At 33.7% G+C, this 24,305-nt stretch overlaps 1 protein-coding gene across 3 annotated transcripts in view; it reads right to left on the reverse strand.

Annotated features, from left to right (window-relative positions):
- The window catches only part of LSAMP (limbic system associated membrane protein), a 771,452-nt gene that overhangs the window by 233,988 nt on the left and 513,159 nt on the right, over nt 1-24,305 (reverse strand). For all 3 annotated transcript variants that reach the window (XM_003763605.3, XM_031959689.1, XM_031959687.1), the window contains exon 3: nt 13,819-13,944. In XM_003763605.3, coding sequence (XP_003763653.1) covers nt 13,819-13,944 — 126 coding nt within the window. The remainder of the gene's footprint in view (nt 1-13,818; nt 13,945-24,305) is intronic.

The raw sequence follows: 24,305 nt of genomic DNA on the forward strand, positions 1-24,305 counted from the left end.
AGAGGGAGGGAGAGAGGGAGGGAGAGAGGAAGGAAAGGAGGGTGGGAAGGGAAGGAGGAAGCTATGTTACCCAATTGCTATGGGAAAGAAGAAAGATATTAGAAATAAACAATAAACAATAACAACTTGGAAATGATAAGACTTCTTAAGTCTAAGACTAGATCAAGACTTTTTAAACTTCTTCCACTCATAAAAACTTATTTGCCCAAGAAATTTTTACATGACCTTGTCTTAAATCTGAGATGAGCCTGTTTTTGGCAGAATTTGTCCATGAACAATGCAAAGTATGCATATTGTATGTTCAGAAGCAAGGCTGCAGGGAAGTAAAGCAGCATATCAAGGGCAGGCACTGCCAGAAACACTACAGATTCATTAAGTATTTGGTTTTGAATTACTTTTTGATAGGTTGCATTCAGAAATCTTTCACTGTTGCCAATTTTCACAACCCGCATAGTTATGTGATCCAATATGGGATTGTGACCCACAATTTAAGAAGCCTTGATCTAGATGATTTGATGAGAAGGGATTTATTTCACTAGCCTAGAATTGAAGTCACTAAGTTGTGAACTAATGACAATAGGAATAAAAAAGAAAAATTAACAATAATTATTATTATTTTAAAAGGATAATTGAGAGAGACAATGCATGCATAATATTAATAGTATTTATACTGTTTGGAAAGAGATTGAATATGGGAGAGGAGGAAGATGGGAGAATTAAAGATGAAATTAAGATTTGGAACATGAATAAGTCACTGAAGAAATGGCAAATCATATTAATAGAAACAGGGATATTAGAAGTTGACCATTGATTTCCACCATAGGTGAGCCACCAAAATAGTGAACTCCTAATTGGCTAATAAAACTCATTAAAAATTCATCATTTAAAAAACCATTTATTAATTGCCTATACTGTGCAAGACCCTAAGTTGTAAGTGATAGGGATACAAAGAAAAATGATTTGCTGTAACATGTGTCACACTGGGGAACGGTATGCGATAAAGACAAAGTTACCAGATTTAGAGTGAAAGAAAGAAGAATGAATTTTAGCTTCACCACTCCCTACCTCAATGACTCCGGGCAAAGCAGGTTAAGCTATTTGATCTTGATTTTCCTTGTCTGTAAAACTGGGAGTTTAGACAGCATGACCTCTAAGGTTCCTTCCAGCTCTAAAGTTCTGATCTTATAATCATGAGGGGGAAAAAAATCCAGTTCCCTCAGGGGATTTAAATTCTATTTGGTTATGTTATTGTTGTTCTTCCCTCATTTTAAAGAGAATTAATGACATCAAGTGATATCTTAACTTGCATGTGAATTGGATTTAAGTGAAGCAGATTTGCACAATCACCTACCTCACTGTTTTCTAGAGTTGTTGAGGTCCAGTGGCAAGACAAAAAATCAGGAGAGGACTTGCGTCTAGATCTCATTTAGTTTCTGAAGAGATTGTCTTATGTCCTGAATTTAGAAAAGTATTTCACATCAATATACAGATGTTTTTAATGAAATACTATGAGAGATGAACTTATGACTTATGGGTTTATGGAATTTATAGGAAGAGAGGAAGATAAAAGATTCAGGAAATTAGTTATAAAGAATAAATATAAGGGAAAGAGTTTCTTTAACTGAATATTCATGCATCATTATTAGGAAAAAGCAAAGAAAACTATAAAATGAAAATTAATTATCTATTATCATTCCTTGTGGCAGTGGGTGAGAATGTAGTGATGTGAATTCCACTGTTATTAAGAATATGAAGCTTCCAGGTTGCACAAGAGTGAGGTCACACTTGGCAATCCAGAATCTATTCCTAGAGCCTCGTGATTCTTCAATGTTACATGAAACTGCTGATACTCTCTCCACCAGTGCAGATCTGTGACTTATCTATAACTTACACACTTAGAATTTTCTGTGGGCTTTAAGAGATCGAGACATTTATTGTTTCTTGGTCATTAAAGACAAAAAGTCACTTTTTGTGACCCTATTCAAGTTTTCTTGACAGAGACACTGGAAGAATTTGCCATTTCCTTCTCTAGTTCAAACTGAGGCAAACAGACTTCTCAGTCATACAGCTAGTTAAGTATCTGAGGCCAGATCTGAACTCAGGAAGATGAGGGCTTCTTGACTCCATGCCCAGAAGTCTATCCACAATGCTTTGTAACCTATAACACTAAGTAAGTATGCACCAGAGGCAGGCATTTCTGACTCTTCTTATGATCTCTGAAAAAGACTTTTAAAAAAGAAAAAAAAAATATTCATCTAGAGACAATACAAAATATATATTGCTACCTGCAATACTTTCCCCTACAGTAAGTGATATTCTGATATTAGTATGATTATTTCTAAGGATTTTTGCTTTTGTTAAGACGAAAGGAGTGTAAGGCTTCACAAATGCTCTGAATTCTCTCTGCAGGCAGGTACTTTATGAGACAGGACAGCCATTCCCTCTTCACATACTCTTTAAGTCTCTCATTCCCCAATCAAGGGCTGCCCAAAGTGGCAGAGAGAGACTCAGTGACTGTGCATAGAAAAGGAATGATGTCATTCAAAGATTGACATTTCAGTTTTTATTACTAGAATACCTTGAAGAATTAGATCTGATTTGCATTGATATTTGCAAATTGAATTATTAATACAGGTCTTTTTTCCCCCTCTCTTTTCCTTTCCTTTCCTTTCCCTAGGCTTTAACACTGCAGTCAACGGCAGCTATAGCCTCAATTTAACAATCACTTGGTAAGAGAGAAAAGGGGCTTTATACAGATGACTCCTGGGTTTCTAAATTTTTGACTGACACGAGAAGAAAATCTGATTTGGATCACAAAATAAAAGTAGAGGACAAAGGAAAAGAATGACACTTTTAAAAAAATAAGCTTGTTTCTTGAAATATTATATTCAATAATAAATCAAATAATATCTTTAAAAAATACTTAGCACAGTGCCTGGCACATAGTGACATCTTAAGTGTTTCATCTCCCCATTCCCTTCCAACTCCCTAAAGACATTTGAGTCCCAAGTCCGCAGATGATCTCAGGTCAGTCATTTAACTGCTCCAAGCCTTAATTTTTGCATCTGTAAAATAAGAGGATGGAACTAAGTCTCTAAGGGCCTTTCCAGTTCTAAATTTCATGAAATAAAACTTCATGATTTGACATTTAAATCAACAAACTTTTTTTTTTTTTTTGCAAAGAAAATGATGAAAAGGGACAATGAAAATAGCCCACTTAACATTCTACTGGAGAAAGAGAACATATAGACACATGATAATACAAACAGAGTAGATACAAGGTAACTTTGGGGCAGAAGTTAGTATTGTAACTGGGAGGACCAGGGAAGGCCTCCTGTGGAAGGAAATATTTGAAGTGAGCCTTGAAGAATGCCATGGATTTTAAGATAAGAAGAATGAGCCTTCCAGACATAGAGGATGTGGGGGTGAGTGGGGGTTGACCAATATTAAGGCACAGAGATACATTGTTATTGAAAGTAATATTGCACAATGTGAAGAGTTCATGGTTTTAGAGAATGTATATTTAAATTATGATTCTTTAATTACTTAGTTATGAACAAACCATGTAAACTCTCAAGGTTTCCCTTTTCTGATCTGCAAAATCAATAGACTACTAAAAACATTAATGGAATGTAGAAAGCAAAAGGGAATTCCTGGCTCCTCAAATATCAGAATTTGGCAGGTTCTTTGGTTTTAAAATATCAATATAATTATCATCCCTTTAGTCAGAATTCCAATAAATCACATTTAAAAATTTTAAATTTATTAATATCTTAACAAAAGGGATGATCAATATATTTTTTTTACAAATCATAAAATTAGCTATATCCCCAGGCTCTATGATTTTATCATTACTTCAAAATGTTTATTACAAAGAGACAAAAATTTATGTTTAGCTCCTAGAGAGTACCAGAATACACACACATATTTGTATATATATATGTGTGTATTTAAACACACATGCATATAAGTACGTATACAGAGATAAACCTATTTTTATATACATATGAACATACATACACATACACACACACATATATATCTTTCTGTCTCTACATCTATCATGACTTGCCCAGGATCAACAACTAGTAAATACTAGAAAGAAGAATTTGAATCTGAATATTTCTTTAATTTGATTAAAATGCAATTCAATTAATATTTATTAGATGTCCATAATGAGTTAGGTTCTGGAAGAGACACAACGTTTTGATAAATAATGATCCTAGATTTCATAGGGAAAACAATCTCATAGAAGGATTTGGCACTTGCATAAGTAGTTTTAATACCAAAAACAAAACAAAACAAAACAAACAAACCAAAAAAAAAACCCCAAAACAACAACAAAACTACAAAACTGAGAAGAGAGCTGAAAGTCTGATATGAAATTTGGGGGGAGGGGTGAGGGAAGTCATTACATGTGGAGAAGTGTCCTAGGAGCAGTTAGTATTTTAGTGGGGTTTCAAAGAATTTTTAGGAATTTGGCAGACTAGATGGGTAAGTGAGGGGCATAAAGAAGAATGAAATAAGCAAAGTTATTTTGGGTTGTAGTCAAATTTTGGATGGAATATAGAGTATGTGAAGTCCTCCATAAAATAAAGCTAGAAAGAGGGCAGCTACTGAGTATGGAAGACCTGGATGCTAAACTAATGTCTGAAGTGCACTTGATTAGGAGAACTACTGTAAGGTTTTGAACAAGTCAATCACATGATTAAAAAGCTAGTCATATTTTAGGCCTTACCATCAGTCTGATTACTTCTACCTCTACCTTAATAATATAAAATTCTGAAATTGCCCTCTTGCTGGTATTATCTTTTAACCTATTATCTATGTGCCTATATGTGTCTCTCTCTCTTTTCCTCTTTCTTTCTCCTTTTCTCTTGACCTCTATCTTCCTAAATGTATTCTTTTTCCTCACCGAGATCTTCACTTTCTTTATATTACCCTCTCCTCCAAATCCATCATTCATGTTATGGCCTTGCTTTGCTCCCTTCATGCTCTTAACCAAACAGTGAATCAGTTCAACTTTTCTCCAATGTGAATTTCTTTATCCTTTGGGTCTTCTTTCATTCATTCCCTTACTACCAAAAAATCAATCCCAGATTCTTAATTACTAAACTTGTTCAAGCTCTAGGCAAAGCTGGCCTGTATTAAGATAACAATGTTCTACTTGCTCTTCTTGCTTTTGACTTGTCATCTTTCCACTTATTCTCTTTGTGGCTACCAAAACAAACGTCTAAAGCACAGATTGATTAATCTGCATGTCTGCTCAAACACTTACTGTGGATCCTTCTGCTTCTAGAATAAGATAAAAGCTCTTTAACCTAACATTTAAAGGCTTGAACAGTCCAACTGCAAACTACATTTCTAGCTTTATTTCACTTACCCTTACATTATATATAACATATTCCAGCAAATATGCAATATTAGTGCACACAGACCCAAACTTAACTTTACATCATCTGTCTCTATACATTCACTGTAACCACAACCCCCTCTATACCTAGAATGCCTTCACTTCTTAACTCCATATCTCCAAATTTGTAACCAACTCATGTTCCATTTTTTCAATGAAGTCTGATTTCCACAGTAATTAGCATTATTTCCTCCCTCAAATACATAGTTTGTGTCTCCTTCCTGTACTCAGAAACAAAATGTAAGTTCTTAAAGGAAGAGATTGTTTAATTTTTGTATTTATATGCTCAATGCCTTGCACATGATAGGTGCTAAATGGTTTTTGAAGAATGTGTTCAATGATTTTAAATATAGATAAGGAGAATTAATCTGGAAATAGTTTGAAATATTCTAAGTAGAAAGAGATAAAATGTGGAAAGACCTATAGGAAGATACTATAGTGTTCTCTATGAGTTGAAAAAAGGCTTGTGGTGGCAGTGAGAACAGAGAGTTTGAATTTGAAATCAATTTGAGATATATTTTGGAAATAATATTTTTAAATTGCTTGTGGAATATTCAAATAGGAAGTCTGGATTCTCCATAATAATGGAGATTTATTAGTTTTAGTCTAGTGAAAGAAGATCTGAGTTTAAGTTTAGATTCTGTTACATAATAGTTTTGTTTTGTTTGTTTTGTTTTCTTGGACAAGTCATTTAACCTGGTCACATATGATGGTAAGAATGATGGGAATGATGTTGAAGATAACAATAGTAGTAATTTATGTTCACTTAGCCCTTAAAGATTTATATAACTCTTTCCTTGAAGGGTATCTTCCCTTAAAGAGTTATTTATTAGAGTCATTGTATCAAAGAATGGGAAAGACCTTCAGAGGCTTTCTACTCTGATTCTTTACCATATTGATGAAACCTTTAATGACATAACCAGCAGCTGATCATTCAAACATTGTAGAAGAGCCTTCAAAAAGGGAGAACACTCTTTTTTGTAAGATCACTCCATCATTGGAGAGCTAGAATGGTGTCCTGGAAAACATATTAAACTTAGAATCAAAAGCTTTGACTTGAAGTCCTGATTTTAGTACTTTCTAACTATGTGACTATGGTCAAGACATTTAATCTTTCTCAGCCTCAATTGTCTCATCTCTAAAATGGGAATAGTTGGGGCAGCTAGGTGGAGCAGTGGATAGAGCACCACCCCTAAATTCAGGAGGACCTGAGTTCAAATCTGATCTCAGACACTTAACACTTCCTAGCTGTGTAATCCTAGGCAAGTCACTTAACCCCAATTGCCTTAGCAAAAATAAATAAATAAATAGATAGATAAACAAAATGGGAGTAGTAACATTTTTATTATTTATCTCAGAAAGTCTTAAATGCATGTATATTGTGATAATTTTCAGATTGTTTTTTAATTATTTGTGGGGAAAAAAAAAAAAAAAAACTTTCTTATATTGAACCAAAATCTGTTTTCTTTCAGCTTCCTCTCAGTGGACTAGTTCTGCTCTCTGAATCCAAGCAGAATAAACCTAATCCTTCCACATGACAGCCCTTCAAGTATTTGAAGACAGCTATTACTTCTCCCTTGTCTCTTCTTCTCAAGGCTAAATATCTTCATTTCCCTTAACTGTTTCTGGTATGGTAGGCACTGCAAACTCCCTTGTTTCTGTGAAAAGCTGATTGAAATACTTCTGACTCATTCTTTAAGCTCATTTTCTCTTGTCCTTGATTTAATGGAAACAGAAAAACTATACTCTCTCTCTCTCTCCCTGTACATACTTTTTAACTAATCTAAACACATCTCAGAATTCTCAGAAGTATACTTTAGTGCTACTTTCCTCCACCATCTTCTCTCTTTCCTCTTGTATATATTAGGGAGAGATGTATAGTTTGTGCGTACATATGTTAGGAATCAGGAGGTGGAAACAGAATAGGAAAAAAGACAATTCTTTTATTTTCTAATTTTAAATAAAGTAGAAGAGAGCCTTCTTTAACTTAAAAAGAAATTGATTGATTGCTTAGACTATTTTGCAAAGTATTATAATTTTTGTTCTATACATTTTCTCTGAATTCCCAATAGTAGAAAGCATTAGATTAAATCCATTGTGTTTTGGGGGCTTTTTGGTATTGTGGTTCTTAGGTTTGTGAGTTATAAAGGTAACCCTGTTCCATCTTCTACTAAGGTAGCTTGCTCTTGCTTTCAAAATGAATTAACCTTCATTTTTTTTTCCTTAGTGATTTTTGTCTTACCTGTGCCTGCCAATTTCTTCAACTTCCAAAGCCACTCTTTTTCTTTCTCTTTTATTATTTTCCTTTCAATCTAGATTTCTAGTGAGCTAGACAACCTACACAGTTGGTCATCAATAAATGACTATATATTCTATTGTTACTAAATGTCTCACCACTGAGAGTGCCAGATAATTTTTGCTACTTTAATTAAAAAAAAAAGCTGTCTTGATAGATTAAATCTAGTGCCATTTTCATGGTGACAAAACATTTGTTGTAGGGTTAATGAAGAGAAATCAATCCCAAAATAAGAGTTTCTGGCTGGAAGATCTAAAATGTGCACCTTCATCCCAGTAGGTAGCTTCTTTGTTCTCACATGTGCTACAATGTTGCATTGGCTCTCATTGGGGACATAATAAGATAAGATTCTCTATAGGAAAATATTCTCAGAAATGTCATTATCAACATGATTATGATTCATTATGATATAGAAGGAGAGTTAGAAGTTTGGTATCACAAATAGAAGATGTTAAAAATCTTTAATTTTCTATGGCTAGTAAATTGTGTAAGGTATTCTGTTGTATCATTTAATGATACAAAGATTCTCAAGAGGCAAATCTGAAAATAGGCAATATTTGCTACCAATTGTGGGAGTCATAAATGGAAACACACTCTATATAGTGCCATAAAGTGATAGAACAAGTTTGTAGAACATTCTATGAAGAAAGAAGTAACGACAAAGGGAAAAAAAAAAAATAACAAAGTCAGCAGAATGTCCTTAGCAGAGTTTCAATTTAATATCTGTAGATGTCTCTCTGCCTCCAAGACTGAATTGTTCTATGTTTTTCAGAAGACCATCCAAGATCATTGATTGATTGATGGCTTAGTTTATCCTTTCTCTTCTATCAACTAAGTGACACATTTGGATCCAGCCATGGGAACAAAAACATATTCTTGCCCTTAGGACAAATTCTAAGGACTATTCCTCTCAACCAAAAGCATTATAGGAGTAGAGAACATCAGAATTAGATCCCTGAACCGCACTTGTACCTTTAAAACAGAAAGTAGGACTGACTTGAATGTAATCAGGTGGCATAGTAGCTAGAGTACCATGCCTAGAGTCTGAAAGATCTGAATTCAAATATAGCCTCAGGCATTTACTAGCTATGTAACCCTGGAAGTCAGTGAACTATGTTTGCCTCAGTTTCCATATCTGTAAAATGATCCAGAGAAGAAAAAGGAAAACCACCCTAGTATCTTTGCCAAATGGGGTTCTACAAAATTGATTGTGATATAAGAATAAAGGACTGACCTTTGACTCTTTACTTTTCACTTAGGAAGATTGCTGGATGTAGAGTCAGGAATATCTAAATTCTAATTCTGATTCTAATACTTTAAAAGTTGTGTACCAAATCACTTAGTTTTCTAATTCCAATTTTTCCTCATCTATAAAAGTATATACTATACTAACAGTACTTGCATCATACAGTTTTTGTAGGTCTCACATCTTTGCAATTCTTAAAATTCTATATAAATATTATTATAAAATTATATATTGATAATTATAAATTTTATAATAATATTTCTATGATTGATTAAGATACCCAGAACTAGCATTTCTGACCTACAATCCTCATTTCTATTCCTTGAAATCCCTGACTTTCTGTTTTATTGTTTGGTTTGGTTTGGATGGTCTTTGCTGGTTCAGTTATTCCCCATTTTGTCTTGTTATAATAGTAGGATTCAGAAGTATATCTGTCTAGGAGTATTACAGAATGTCTAGTTTGTTTTCACTACACTAGAGAATTCACAAAAAAGCAAATTCTAAAGTATATAGGACATATCCCAAATTCATTTCAACAATTCAAGGAACATTTGTCATGTGTTCTTTGAAAACATTGTATTAATAACTCTATAGACTATAAAATATTCAGAGGAGAAGTGTGACCAATTTCAGTCCCTCTGACATTCACCAAACAGGATGTTTTGGCTTATGTTAGAGACTCCAAAATGCATATCCACAATATCTTTAAGTTCTGCAAGAACTCATTCTGTCTAAAGTATATTTGCTTCAATGGGAAGTTTCCTGAAGCAAAGTCTGTGCTGACTTGATTAGGCCATTCTGGAATCATATGAATTGGGTAAAAATATACTTCTTATCTTAAAATAAACTTAAGATGTTTTTACACACAAATAACTCACAAAATGTCTACATTTTTTGGGGGAAAAAAGTAGACGTTGCAATTAGCTCCCCTACAGCTATAGAAAAAATGTGGATGAGTTAAAAAGGAAATCTGCAAAATCAGAAATGAAGAATAGCTTAGATTCATGGGTTAATGTGATGATTTGTCCCGAGGCTCTTAATACAACTTTACCTTTTTGTAAAACAAAAATGAATATGAATATTTATTAAACTTTATTTTGTTAAGGTGTTATTTCTTTAGGGAAAAAAAACATGTATTCTATAGATAGAAGATATGTAATTTAAATGTCTTAGACAATATGATATTAGAGACATGACTAAAGATGTTAGGTTCAAGTCTTACTGCTGACATATTCAGCCTATAGGACTTCTTGTATATCATTTATCCTTATTCTGGTCACTTTTTAAAGATTAACATTGTAGAGAAAATTGTCTTTCTAGGTTAATAGAGTCTGATTACTCACCTAGGAATACCCTAGACCAATGAAATCATAAACTTATCAGTATTTCAATTAATAATAACTTTTAATTTTTTACCTTTTTCTTTTTCTTTTTTTAGAAAAGACAAAACAAAAACTCTAAAGGAAGAAATATAAAGTACAAATAAAATAAAAATTGGAGTAGGCTTGAAACATTATTCCTCTTCACCACTTTATACTATGGCAGATGTTTGATAGATATTTACTTAATGTACCTTGGTACTGAGAGGTACTGAGTACTCAGCACTCATAATCAACACTTCTCCATGCCTTGATACCTTGTCTGCAATCTAAACAATCTTAAAATCAAAACATATTCTTAAAATTTCACTCCAAAACACCTTAGAAAGAGTACTTCCTGAAACACAAATCTTAGAACATATTTTCCATATTAACCACAAATGCATGTTACCTTCTTCATGTATGGCAGGATAATAAAACCATGGTTATTACAGCAACTATAATGTACTGAATGATAGAAAATTTAAATCTTAAAATTTAACTAAGCTTCTTTCTTTATTTAATTTTCACAAATTTTCAAGACTAGAAATTTCACTGACAATCCCACTCGAAACTGCTATAGCTAGATCTGTTTTACAAATAGAAATAAAGCTCTTAACTCAACAGCAGTAATGGAATTTCATAAGGCTAACCTCAGGTACATACTTTACTGTGAAAAAGATTGAAAGGGACACTTGATTTTAGTGCAGTCAGTAAATTTCCAGTTCTTTAGAAGTGCCTAATCTAGCCTAATCCCTAGAGGATTAGAGGATAGGTACTCCTGACCCCAGTGGGGAAACAGAGTCAATTCAACTTCTGGGGATCAAGGGATCCTCCTAAACCTTTAAAGTAGTTTCTCAGTTTTTTTTTTTTTAATTCTAAACTGAAAGGAACAAGTAAATAAAACATTTCTATATACAAAGTGAACCGTAAAAAGAGGATTGTACCTGAAACAGGAATTATCTAAATTTTCTATAGTTTTTTTCTCTTAGGCCCATCAAAGTATAACTTATAGAGCTTAGAAAATTTCTAGAATTCTGAAGGTGTTGTTATATCAAGTTTCCATTTTGGAGAATTCTGTGTATTCACAGAATTGAAATATTGTGACCTTGTTGCAACCTGCAGACTATATAGTACATAACTACACAGAATGAGCTGGCAGGTACTAGAGGGAAAAAAAAGGAGAAATTTCATTGGCTTATTTGGATTAACGACCTTTGCAGAAATGTACTGCCTCACAAATACGTTTCAGCAAAATCCTGAGTAATTCTGACAGAATGTGATGCTCACATGAAAGATGGACTTCCACTTAGATATGAATAGAAAGATTTAGAAACAAAAGTCTGATGAAGACAGGATTTAGATTGCTCACAGGAGGGAAATCAAATGTTCAAAAGGAAATATAAGTTATAATGTGATTTCCCCTCAAGACTCACAGGATTATAAAAGCCTAACTTAATTATGGGGGAATAGGTTATATTTTCATACCCACATACATGATATGCCTTTTTCACTCCATAGAATGGTTAAAAATGGAAAGAGAAATGAAGGAGCCAGTGAGACAAGAAAAGTGCCCTCTGAGTAGTACTGTTTGCTCCAGTATTCTACTCCATTCATTTCAGGTAAAATTTCTGATTTTACATTTTTTCAAACAATTTCACACTGTCCTACAAGCTTTTGTTTTGTTCCCTCAAGTTGCTTTGCAATACATTTAAATACAAAAATCCCCTCCTCTTTCAAAATATTCAAGCCATATTTAGTAAAACGCAAAGGAGAAAAATATTCCTCTTCTCATAAGATATATACCATACACCTTATTTTCTTTCTGCCTCAGTGTCGTCAAATGACAGGCAATCAGGTATCCACAAACCCTGCAAGGAAGCTTCCTCCTTTCAAGGCTTGATGTCCCTGTGGGGTCGAGCTAATTACAGGTACACTTCCTCTGCACGACAGTCACACTCTGTAGTGTTGAAGGAGCAATTAATAATTGAACAAAGCTGGATGGATTTCTTGCTCATGCTGCTTCGAATTGCAAGCAGCTATTCTGTCACATAAGACAGTAAAGCATCTTCTTTGGCTGTCTCCAAATAAGGTTTTCCCTTTATGAGCAGAAAAAGCTGAAAGGAATACTTCTGTCCTTCCAACTTTTGAGAGCAACAAAACTCCCTACCCCATGTTCATTATTCTGTCACTGAGGCAAATCCTCTCTTCTCTCACTGGGAATAAGAGCTCAGGGGTAAAAAATGAAAAAAATATGATAAGGTGCTTATGTGAGATAGATATAAAAAAAACAAAAAACAAAACAAAAAAAAAACAAAAGGAGTGTTCCAGAGGAGTATAATACTTGTTGTCAGGAAATTATGTGTTTGTGTACATATAAAACACAGTGAATAAGTAACTACCTTTAACTAGGTAAATACAGTTAGTAGCTGGTGTTGCATATCTTAGAGTACATATCTGCATACAAGACTGCTTGTCTGTGAGTTAGTAAGCATTGTGTCTACTGTGCCTGGTACTGTGCTCTTTCTGCTCATGTGACCCTTACGAAATAGATTTTAATGAGGTTTTTTGTATTGAGTTTCTTCATTCCAAAATGATTCGTGTGCAATTGCTAGGCTTCAAATCAATTAACTTTTCCTCTTTCAAACCACCCAATATTATCCTCTGCCCCCTCATTCATGTGACTTTGCAAGACATAACCCATGCGTTAGTCCCACTTCGAAGTTGTACCAACAAAGTGCTTAGGCACTGACTGAGACATTCTGTAGTTTCATCGACTGCATAAAAATAACAGAACAAGATGATCAGGCTTCTCTATACTATTCAGCATGCTGTCCAGATAATATTAAAGGGATACTAAGTTTGAGAAAGATGCTTTTGCTGTTTAGGGAACAGGCTAAATTTATTTATAAAATAAAGATACTGACCAAAGCTGTATGAACATGAAGACCAAATGATGAATTAAAAGTATATTTCGTTATGGTGACCCTCAAATGAGTATGGGAAATCTGGAGAAATTATTGTTGTATTCAAAAGAGTTGAAGTCCTATAGTGTTAGTTGTTTTGCTGTGATTCTGCCACTGGACTTTGCTTAGTTTATATGAACAGAAAACTTTAAATATTGCCTGGGGATATCCGTTGATTACTCTGTGAGAGAAAATTACATGGCTATATATTTAATCTTATTTTTAACATAATTCTCTCTCTGAATTATTGGCCATGATTTGAAATCCAAATTGTAGACTAGTGAGCTGGTTATTTCAGGCTCCCATTACTTAATCATATTGCAAATTCTTCCAGGCACCCTGAGAAGACTACTTATGAGATATGAATACAGAGCGGCAAGAGAGATGAAGCCAGTCATTCACAGGGCACATTCTTTGAATGTGACTATCACCTGAATCTAATTCAATTAGCATTTGCCTAAAATGATGCCATGCAGATGTTGAGTGTTTTGCCAGTACTCTAAATGCAAGGATTGAAATCCTCTTTCTGTGACCCTTACCAGTTGGTGTGAGGTGCCTCCAGGTGATGACCGGCTCAGGACGACCATTTGCCATGCAGACCAGGGTCACGTTGCTTCCCTCATTCACAGTGACATCTGAGGAGATGTTGGAGATCTTTGGTGGAACTGTGAACACAAAAACAATTGGCTCATGTTGACTTCAAAGAACATTCTCAATGTGTTTGTCATTGCAGTGTAGCACCAAAGAATGAGGGGACAACTAGGCAGCACAGTGGACAGTGGATAGAATGCTGAGTCTGGAGTTGGGAAGATTTGTCTTTTTTGAGTTCAAATCTGGCCTCAGACACTTCCTAGCTGTGTGACCCTGAGGAAGTCACTTACCCTGTTTGCCTCAGTTTTCCCATCTGTAAAATGAGCTGGAAAAGAAATGATGAATCATTTCAATTTCTTTGCTAAGAAAATCCCATATGGGGGGCAGCTAAATGGTGCAGTGGATAGAGCGCCAGCCCTTAAGTCAGGAGCACCTGGTTCAAATATGGCCTTAGACATTTAACGCTTCCTAGATGTGAGACCCTGGGCAAGTCATTTAACCCCAATTGCCTTAAGGGAAAAAAAAAGAAAGAAAGAAAAAAAGAAAAGAAAATCCCATATGGGTTAATAGAGAGTTGGACTTGACTGAAAACAATTAAACAACAATAAAAAATAGAGAGAGAGAGATTAGAAGTGAGGAGATACTATATCTTCCCAGATCTGTTATTTCCATAAAGAAGCTAAGTGGTTCAGTGGATAAAGCACTGGTTCTGGTGTCAGGAATACCAGAAACTAGCTTTGTGACCCTGAACAAGTCCCTTACTCCCTGCCTTATAACATTCAAACTATTTGATCTGGCATAATCCCCGGTGTAATCTGCTATCATCCTATTTTTCCATGATTATCTCATGTTATCACTGTATACATAATTTATGCTTCAAACAATTCTGTATTTTTTTGCTTTCTCATTAATATTTTATGGATGACACTCCCTATGCCTACTTTCCACAAACTGCCTCTGCCTGTTGAACTTCTGCCTATTCTTTTGAGATCCCCTAAAAAACTCTACACTCCATAAATACCTTTTCTGTTTTTCCCAGTCAATAATAAATCTTCATGTCCACAATCTGGATATCATATTCTATATATACCTTTCTTGTGTAATGGTAATATATTAATATGAATTATAGTTACATGTGTGTATGTTTTACCTTAATTCTACATTTTTCAAACTTTACTTTGTGTCTTGAATCTCTTGAGTACCTACCACATTGATCTGCATAAAACAAATACTTAATATATAATCCCTTATTTAATGAAATACTGCTCCAGGCCCTGACCTTATTAACATTCATATAGACATCTTGAACAAGTTACTTCACATATTACTGCCTCCTCATATGTAATAATGGGCTATTGGATAATGTTATATCTAAGGTTATTTCTAACTGGCATTCCACAATGCATTTATCTACTCAGCTGGAATTGGTCATTTGGGCTAAGAGTTTATCACAGCTGGATAATGTATACTGTTGAAGAACGAACTACCTTAGAGGTCTGGGCCCGTTGCTTTTAAGAAGTGTGTTTTCATCAGTTTGCCAAATCTCAAAGACTACTAAGCTATAGTCTGTCAATTTCTCACTATTATTAATATTAGAATCTATCTGACTAGCATGGAGTAGTATAATGGGCAGATCCCACCTCTGTTCTAATAAGGATGAGTTCTGTATAGAATAAGGGAAGACAAGTGACTTTACACAGGTAAAGAGTATAATTTCTTATTATTGATCTGAACCTATATTTCTAAGATCTAGAACAATGGAACAATAAGTCAATTTTTCTTCCACATGTTGATAAAGATAGGAAAATCAAACATTATAAACATCAAATCTAATGCCTTAGCAGTATTTTCTGTTTTCCTGTCCTGTTACCTACATGCAAACACACAAGGACAATAGAATTTAGGAATTCAGTAGAGTGGAACCTTAAAAAGTTTCACACTGTCTCTTAACACTGGAGACCTTGCAGAGTGGTACATGGAGAAAAAAAAAAATCGTTGCTTAGCCCAAAAAACAAAAACAAAAACAAACAAACAAAAAAACACTGAAAAATCATTCTAGCCCTGAAAAAATCTTTCAGAAGATAACAATATGATAGGGTGAATACTACAGCAAAAGGAAGGGAAGAAAAGGAGAGCTGTTTTGACCTTAATATCTATGATACCTTTAATAATAGATCTTAAGATAGTAAGACTAGATATTATGACTGTAGATTAAGGCTCAGAGATAGAAGCCTTTCTAAATCCGATTCCAGCACTCAATTCAAATGCCACATTGCTTTTGACTCTAGCTGAATGATCATGGCCAACTCACTTAACCTCTCTGAATCTCTGGAAACTGTCTGGAACTTTAAGTCACAGATAAGTGTGAAAAAATTCCCCCACACAGAAGAAACCAGAAGTCCTTGAGTATTTCAAGATTAAGTTATAGAACTGAATGGTGGCAACAATTTCTTTCCCAGGAAAGATATATAGACCTCTAATCAATATAGCACATGTAGGAATTTCAGCCATCTCTGAACTACATATTATAGAGAAATATAGAAATTCAAGGAATAGTAATAATAGCAAACATATATTTATATCTGCATATAGCAGTTTTCGTATTTCCAGATGATGTTTAAAAATACTTTCTCATTTTATCTTCATACAATTGTGGGAGACAGATACCTTTATTAGTCCATTTTACAGATGAGGAAATTGAGGCGGGCTGAGGTTAAATGAAATGAGCAGAGTTACACAGTAAGTGTGTGCAAGAGGATTTGAACTCAGATTTAGTGGCTTGCTTTAGCTGCTACACCAAGAAATGAAATAATACATAAGTACTTTGTAAATTATAAACGTTACATAAATGCTACCTACTATCAAAAATGAAACAACTATTCCTACATTGCTTTTAATGAAAAAATAAACACAAATTAAAACTTAAAAAATATCTATATCTATCCAAAAGAACAATGGATTTTCATAGTTGCAAGGGACTCTAAAAGCTGGTTTATTCCGCCTGTACCCAAATTAACAGGATTAACACATTAAAATCTTGGTTTTTACCAAAATCTTGGTTTTCACCTCATTCACCTCTCATTTTACATAACACCTTAATCTCATCTTTAGACAAAAGATTACATAATAGGAATTTAAGGAAGTGAGACAGGATTCCAACTCTATCACTTAGACAAGAATTGAGCTACTTAGTCAAGTACTGATCCTTTCCTTAAAAGAGTCCATTTTATATACCACAAGACCATTCTATATACCAATAGAAGAGAAACTAACAAGCTTCATAGAAAAACAAGGAAGGGATTCAGTTCTAACCTCTAGGAATTGACAGTTTACTTATATGTATTCAAGGTGCCATTTGCAGTACCTGCTATTTGGCAATAAATTGGGCAGCTAGATGGTGAGGTGGATAGAGTTTGCCATCTGGAATCAAGATGAATCTTCTCCTTGAGTTCAAATCTGGCCTCAGACACTTACTATCTGTGTGACTTTTGGCAAACCACCCTATTTGCCTCTATTTCCTAAATGGGCTAGAGAAGGAAATGGCAAACCATTCTACTATCTTTGTCAATAAAATCCCAAATGGGGTCATGAAGAGTCAGACATGACTGAAAATGACTAAACAAAAAAGTATTGTTTGTTTAAAGCTAAGGCAAAGAGGTTTATATACTCATAAATATGCTCAAATGGCTATTTCCTTTCTTCTCTTTGGCATTACAAGTCACTATCTTTTGTCAGTTGAAAGTTAAACAGCATAAGATATCCGTATGAAAGACTTAAGTTTTAACATTTACAAGAACTTTCTTGAAGCAAACACTTGAGAGACAAATTATAATGGAAAGAATATTCACTTTGGAGTCGGAAAAACTAGGTTTAAATCTGACTTATTGTTACCTGTGTTAGCTTAGCCAAGTAATTTTATGTCTCTAAAGTCTGGTTTCTAAATCTATAAAATAAGAGATTTGGGCTAAATCTCTATAGTGCTTTCCAGTTCCAATTTTATGAAGTTATGTTTCTAGTTTGCATGTACCTAAAAGAAGGAGATTAGGCAGTACAGTGAATAGAGGGGTGGACCTGGAGTCAGGAAGACCTCATTTTAAAGCCACATTCAGATAGTTACTACCTGTGTGACCCCTGGACAAGGCACTTAAATTCGGTCAGCTTCAGTTTCCTTATCTATAAAATGGGGATAATAAAAGCACCTATTTTCTAGGGTAGTGTCATGAGGATAAAATGAAAAGTTTGTAAAGTATTTTCCAAATTCTAAACCTATTATATATAAATGTTACAACTATAACTACTAGGACTACTACTATGAAGATGATGATGATGATAAATGACTATAACTACTACAACTATTATAACTCCTTTTATAAATATAAACCTGAGTTCCAATTTTTCAAAAAAAATGAATGTTACTGTAACTCAATATTTCAATAAATTTGTTATTATATGGATGTTAGTACAATTTAATCTATGCCTTTTCATCCTGTGAGATTCTAGTTTATGTTCTCCTATATATCCTTCATAAGAAATACACCCAAAAAACTGGGACACTGATGCATTGTTGGTGGAGTTGTGAATGGATCCAACCATTCTAGAGAACAATTTGGAACTATACTCAAAAAGATATCAAACTGTGCATACCTTTTGATCCAGCAGTGTTACTACTAGGCTTTTTATCCTGAAGAGATAAAGAAGGGAAAGGGACAAACATGTGCAAAAATATTTGTGGCAGCCCTTTTCATAGTGGCTAGAAACTGGAAATTGAATGGATGCCCATCAGTTGGACAATGGCTGATTTAATTATGGTATATCAATGTTATGGAATATTATTGTTCTGTAAGAAATGACCAGCAGGATGAATAGAGAGGCTTGGAGAGACTTGCATGAACTGATGCTAAGTGAAATGAGCAGAACCAGGAGATCATTATACACTTCAACAATAATACTATATGAGGATCAACTCTGATGGAAGTGGCTATCTTTGGCAATAAGAGGATCCAATTCATATCCAATTGGTCAGTGATGAACAGAATCAGATACCCAGTGAAAAAACACTGAGAAATGAGTGTGGACTGCTTGCATTTTTGTTTTTCTTCCTAGGTTATTTTTACCTTCTAAATTCGATTTTTCTTGTGCAACAAGAGAACTGTATAAATATGTACATATATATTGTATTTTAGATAAACTTTAACATGTTTAACATGTATGAAACTGCCATCTAGGGAAGGGAGTGGAGGGAAGGAAGGGAAAAGTTGGAGCAGAAGTGATTGCAAGGGTCAATATTGAAAAATTACCCATGCATATGTTCTGTCAATAAAAAGCTATTAAAAAAAAAAAGAAATACACCCAAAATGTTTCAGGCTTTCTAAGTCTTTTAAAATTCAAGTGACATAAGTGCAACGTATAAATTATTCATCCACAATCACTTAGCCTCAGTTTACCATGGGATTAAATCTTTTTCTAAGGAGACATGTTCTTTAATCTTATATATTGCTTCTTGTATGTATATTATAATAGGTGATTTGGCAATGGTACTGCCAAGATAGTTAAACATTATTTTTTAATCAAAAAGTAGCTATTAAAAATGAATTTTCCATTTTTTGGTTAAACATTTTTAAAATTTTAAGAAGCATAATGATAGTTGTAGTTTAATATGTAGGTATGTTATACTTTAAAACATAATGAATTGGGAGTATCACTTCTCATTATATATTATGTGGTATAATATATTCATTTAAATTATTTGTAAAAAGATTGCAATGGTTCTTTATATTTCTAGCTCATTTTTTCTTTCTCTTTTAACCCAATGTTCTCAAAAATTAACACCAAGGCCAATGTTTGATCTTAAAGATGGTGGGATATGGCATGGGCATCTAACAATCCTTTACCATCATATTATCACAATAATTTGCATGTCTAAGGCTAAATTATTCAAGAAATGATGATGGTTTAAAGTGAATTACAATAGTAAAATGTTAGAAAATTTCAAATCATTAAAGATTTCTGTAATGATAATATAGTTAATAAAGAAAAATACTATTGACTTTTTCTCTGTTCTAATTAACTTTATTATTTATTTATTTTTGTCGAGACAATTGGGGTTATATGATTTGCCCAGGGTCACACAATGAGGGACTATTAAGTGTTTAAGACCAGATTTTAACTCAAGTTGTCCTGATTTCAGGGCTGGTGCTCTATCCACTGCACCATTTACCTGCTCCTTTTAATTAACTTTAAATGGACAAACTGATCAATTTAATCAAGATACACCTGTCAAATCAGAGATCATACAAGAAATAGCAACCAAAATGGTGATGACTTTACATTTTATCAACTAGGCATGGTTGAAATGCATGGGCATATTTGATCTGCAAACTAAGAGAAAATATCTTATCAGTATTAGTGTGAAAGGGAATTTTCAGAGGAAGAAATAGCAGGAATGAGACCATTCCAGGAAGAGACGTTTTTACTAAAGATATGAAATAACTTACTATCAGTTCACTGTACAACAATGTAATGAGTTATATTTTAAGTTCTCCCATTATCAGAATTAGTCACACAAGGCTACATGACCACTCTTGGGAATGATGTAGAAGGAATACTTATATTGTGGGTAGCATATAGGTCTTTACCAGAAGTTCTATTCTAGAAGACTCTTAAAATTTCTTCAAACAGGAAGACTATGATTCTCTGAATAAAAAAAGTGGGAAAATATTTTTTGTTGTTTTATGATTCCTATTTATAAGCAAAATAAAAAGCAATTATTAAAAGAACCTGTTCTAAAATACATTATAGCAATTACATATCCCTAATATTCCTGACATTTGTCTAATATCTCATTATATATCTTTGATGGCATAGTTATAGATTAAAAGACTTACAATCTGAAAGATCTAGGTACAAATTCTGCCTCAGTTATTTATTACATGTGTGAATCTGAGCAAGTCACTCAATAGTTGTTGGGTTCAGTCTTTAGTTAAAATGAGGGGGCTGTGCTATGTGATCTCTATAATTCCAGCTTTAGTACATGATTTCATGATCCATTAGTTGGTATTTAATACTTCTTCATTCTATGTTTTCTTTTCCAAGTATTTGCCATCAAGATTTCCATGTTTTCTACTTATTCATTTTGCTTTCAAGATGATCCAATACCCAAAAATGAATTTAAAGTAATTGATTCTTATTGAATTAAGTCCTAATTTTAGTTGCTTTCAGGTGTGACATGATCAAAACTCTTATAAAATAATATATCATTATAAGATATAATGAAATAGCACAAAAGTTTTAAACTAGTTGAATAATGTTTCCTTTGTGCCATCTACTAGTTAAATCATTCTCTAAAACTACAATAGATGACAGTAAGAACAATAATATTCTCTCTATATATATACATATACACATATATATAGAAGGTTTTGCAAATATTTTCTTATTTGAGTCTTAAAACAGCTTTGGGAGACTATTATTATTCCCATTTTACAAATGAAGAAACTGAGTCAGATAAAGATTAAAATGACTTGCCCAGATTCTCATATCTAATAAGAATCTGATGCCTCATTTGAACTCTGGTCTTCCTAAACCAAGATCCAGTGTTCTATACACTATGTCACGTAGCTGCCTAAATAATAGTAATAAAAGACTGATACAGCAAAATCAGCCTATGAAGATAATTGTTTCACCACATGCTAATAACAGTATCAGATTATTGGATTTAGAATAAGGAGAGACAAAGATGAGTCCGAGAGAGTTGGACATGGTGAAGTCTTTAAATTCAAAATCTGAGGCCGTCTCCAGCACACCATGATGCTTTTCTATTGAAAAAAAAAAAGTTCTCTATTTCTGTCTGATAATACTCTTCTTATTTGCTTGCAGATATTCTTACTGCCAAAGGATTGTAGGTAATTACTATCATCATGAATAATTAACCATTAAGATTATAATGACAATAAATCATTCAGAAGGCATTTATTGAGGTATCTGCCTATGGGAATATAGTAGCTGAAATTTAAAGCCCTTTAGTCAACATGTAGAAAGAAATTATCTTAGACTTTGCTTTTCAAAAAAATGCCATAGTGCTGAATAAATGCCCCTAAAATACACTTTCTTCTAAATGTTTCTGATTCTATAAGACTGTATTGAGTCTATCAAATCTTAGAAAACTGTAGGATGTCTTCAAGAAGGTCCATAATCATTCAAGTGAGATTGATCTAACAGCCCATCTGCGGGGGAAAAAGTGAAGAATGCCCAGAATGATCTTTTGCCCAGATAATGACATTTAGTTGGATGATCAACCTCTTAAATTAGTACATTAATCCTGTGTCCATTGGATTGGATTCTGGAGATGGCATCAGCTCCCAATACAAGGAAGAAAATGGGGCAGATTGTATTTGGGAAATGGCATAGTGGTTTCAATAATCACAAATCACTTTCTAAACTGAACATCCATCTTTTTAAACATCAATAGTTTTCAGGTGAAACCAATGGGCTGAAATCATAGAATACTATAATCTTTAAAAAAATCAAAATTATGGTCAATATCAGGAAATATGCATTTGGTATAAACAAACATTATTTTATCCATTATAATTTGAATTAAGAAATGGCACATAATCATTTAAGGGAATACGCAGTGAGAAAAGAAGGTCAGGTCTGGAGTTCAAGGGATCAAATAATGACAGCTGAACATCTTAGAAGTACATACTAAATACCACAGGACTTAGGGAAGACCTCCAATATTTGAGAACCTCACTGTAATCTTTATTGGAATCCATAGGTACTATACGTAAACAATAATAAAATATGGATGAATTACTAACTCTATCACTAACACCAACATTAAAATACATTAAGTATCCACTGAAACACAAGTCAATAATAAAACTTCATCATCTAAAGTGAATGTTCATTATAAGGTAAAATTCTGGGCTGTCAAATAAAGAATTAAATTCTGTTACCTTTTTCTTGGTTAAAAATTTAAGTAGTTTTATAAGCCATTCCCCTTTTATTTGCCCTATCTCCTAAAATGCAGGGACTTTGTGGGTTAATATTTATAGCTATGTTGCTCCAGCAGTACCAGAATAGGTTATGTATTTGGACCTTTTATCCTCACTCAAATACCTGCATGAGTTTCTGTTGCCTTATTTTTTTTTCCCAAGAAGACCACACAGTTAATTTAGGAATGTTATAATCTGAAATGGGCATTTTGGAAGACCTTTTTCCCAGTGGGAAAAAAAAAAGCACTTTGAGAGTAAAGATAGTTTAGGGAGAAGAACAATATTAAACCTGAAGGTAATCTGAAAGTCCATAAATCCTACTATGGGTTTTAATTATGAGAGTTTATTGTATGTTATAATTAGCATCTATATGAACAACACACTATTAGATGCCATTACAATCTATTAATAATTCACTTAAATTTAAAAAAAATATATGTATTAAGTACCTATTTATTCTACAAGGCACTGAATTAGGAACTAGGAATACAAAGACAAAAATAAAGGTTCTTAACCTCCAGGAAACTACATATTACGTGTAATAAGTAGCAATGACAAATACAGATAATGGAGCAAAGACTGAACAAGTACATATGCAAAACATCTTTTCACCATCCCAAGCCTTCCTAACTTCTACCATATTAACAATGACATAGCTCAGTTAGAAGAGCATAGGCTTTAGAGCTGCAAGTGATCACTAGCATGCTAGAAATGAGGCAGAGAGAGGTAAAATTACTTATCCAAACTCCTAAAGTATACAAAATGGTCAAAAACACTGAGAGGTAAATGGTAATATTACCCCCATTTTACAGATGAGGAAAGTGGGGCAATCAGGATTTAAGTAACTTGCCCAGAGTTATATAGCTCGTAAGTATCTAAGGCTATCTGAATCATATAGATCCCAGCTTCTTAATCATATGGGGCTTTGTAACTGAATGTGGGAAACCACAGTAATATATCTCTCCTACCCTTCCATGCTTCCCTGGTTGAATCCTGGATTTACTCACTTGAACACCAGAGAAAGGAAGACTGGATTCTCATGGGGATTGGTGAGGATTGTAGGTAAGATACAAAAACCCTCCACAACATCCAAAATTAGAAGGAAAATGAGGTAAAGTGAGAAAGGGGGTGGGAGGAAAACATGTTGCCTTGACCTTTTAGTTTTAGGCAAAGAGAGGACTCATTTAATTTTAATCAGCAACAAGTGTGGAAGAGGGGGAAAAAAGTAGAAGGATGAACAGTGGTTCTTAAAATGATCCAGTTCATTTCTAAAATGTTAGGTGGAATGGGTGGGTGGGTGGATATAGAGAAAGATAGGAATTTATTTTTTATCAATTCAAAACCTTTCTCCTTCAGTAACCTTATTTTAAATTCCAGTCTCAATAATTAAATTCCCTAAGGTCATACAAAAGTAAGCCTTTAACCCGAGTTGCTCACCT

This window comes from Sarcophilus harrisii, chromosome 3, assembly GCF_902635505.1.
Source record: "Sarcophilus harrisii chromosome 3, mSarHar1.11, whole genome shotgun sequence".
NCBI classification, from domain to species: domain Eukaryota; kingdom Metazoa; phylum Chordata; class Mammalia; order Dasyuromorphia; family Dasyuridae; genus Sarcophilus; species Sarcophilus harrisii.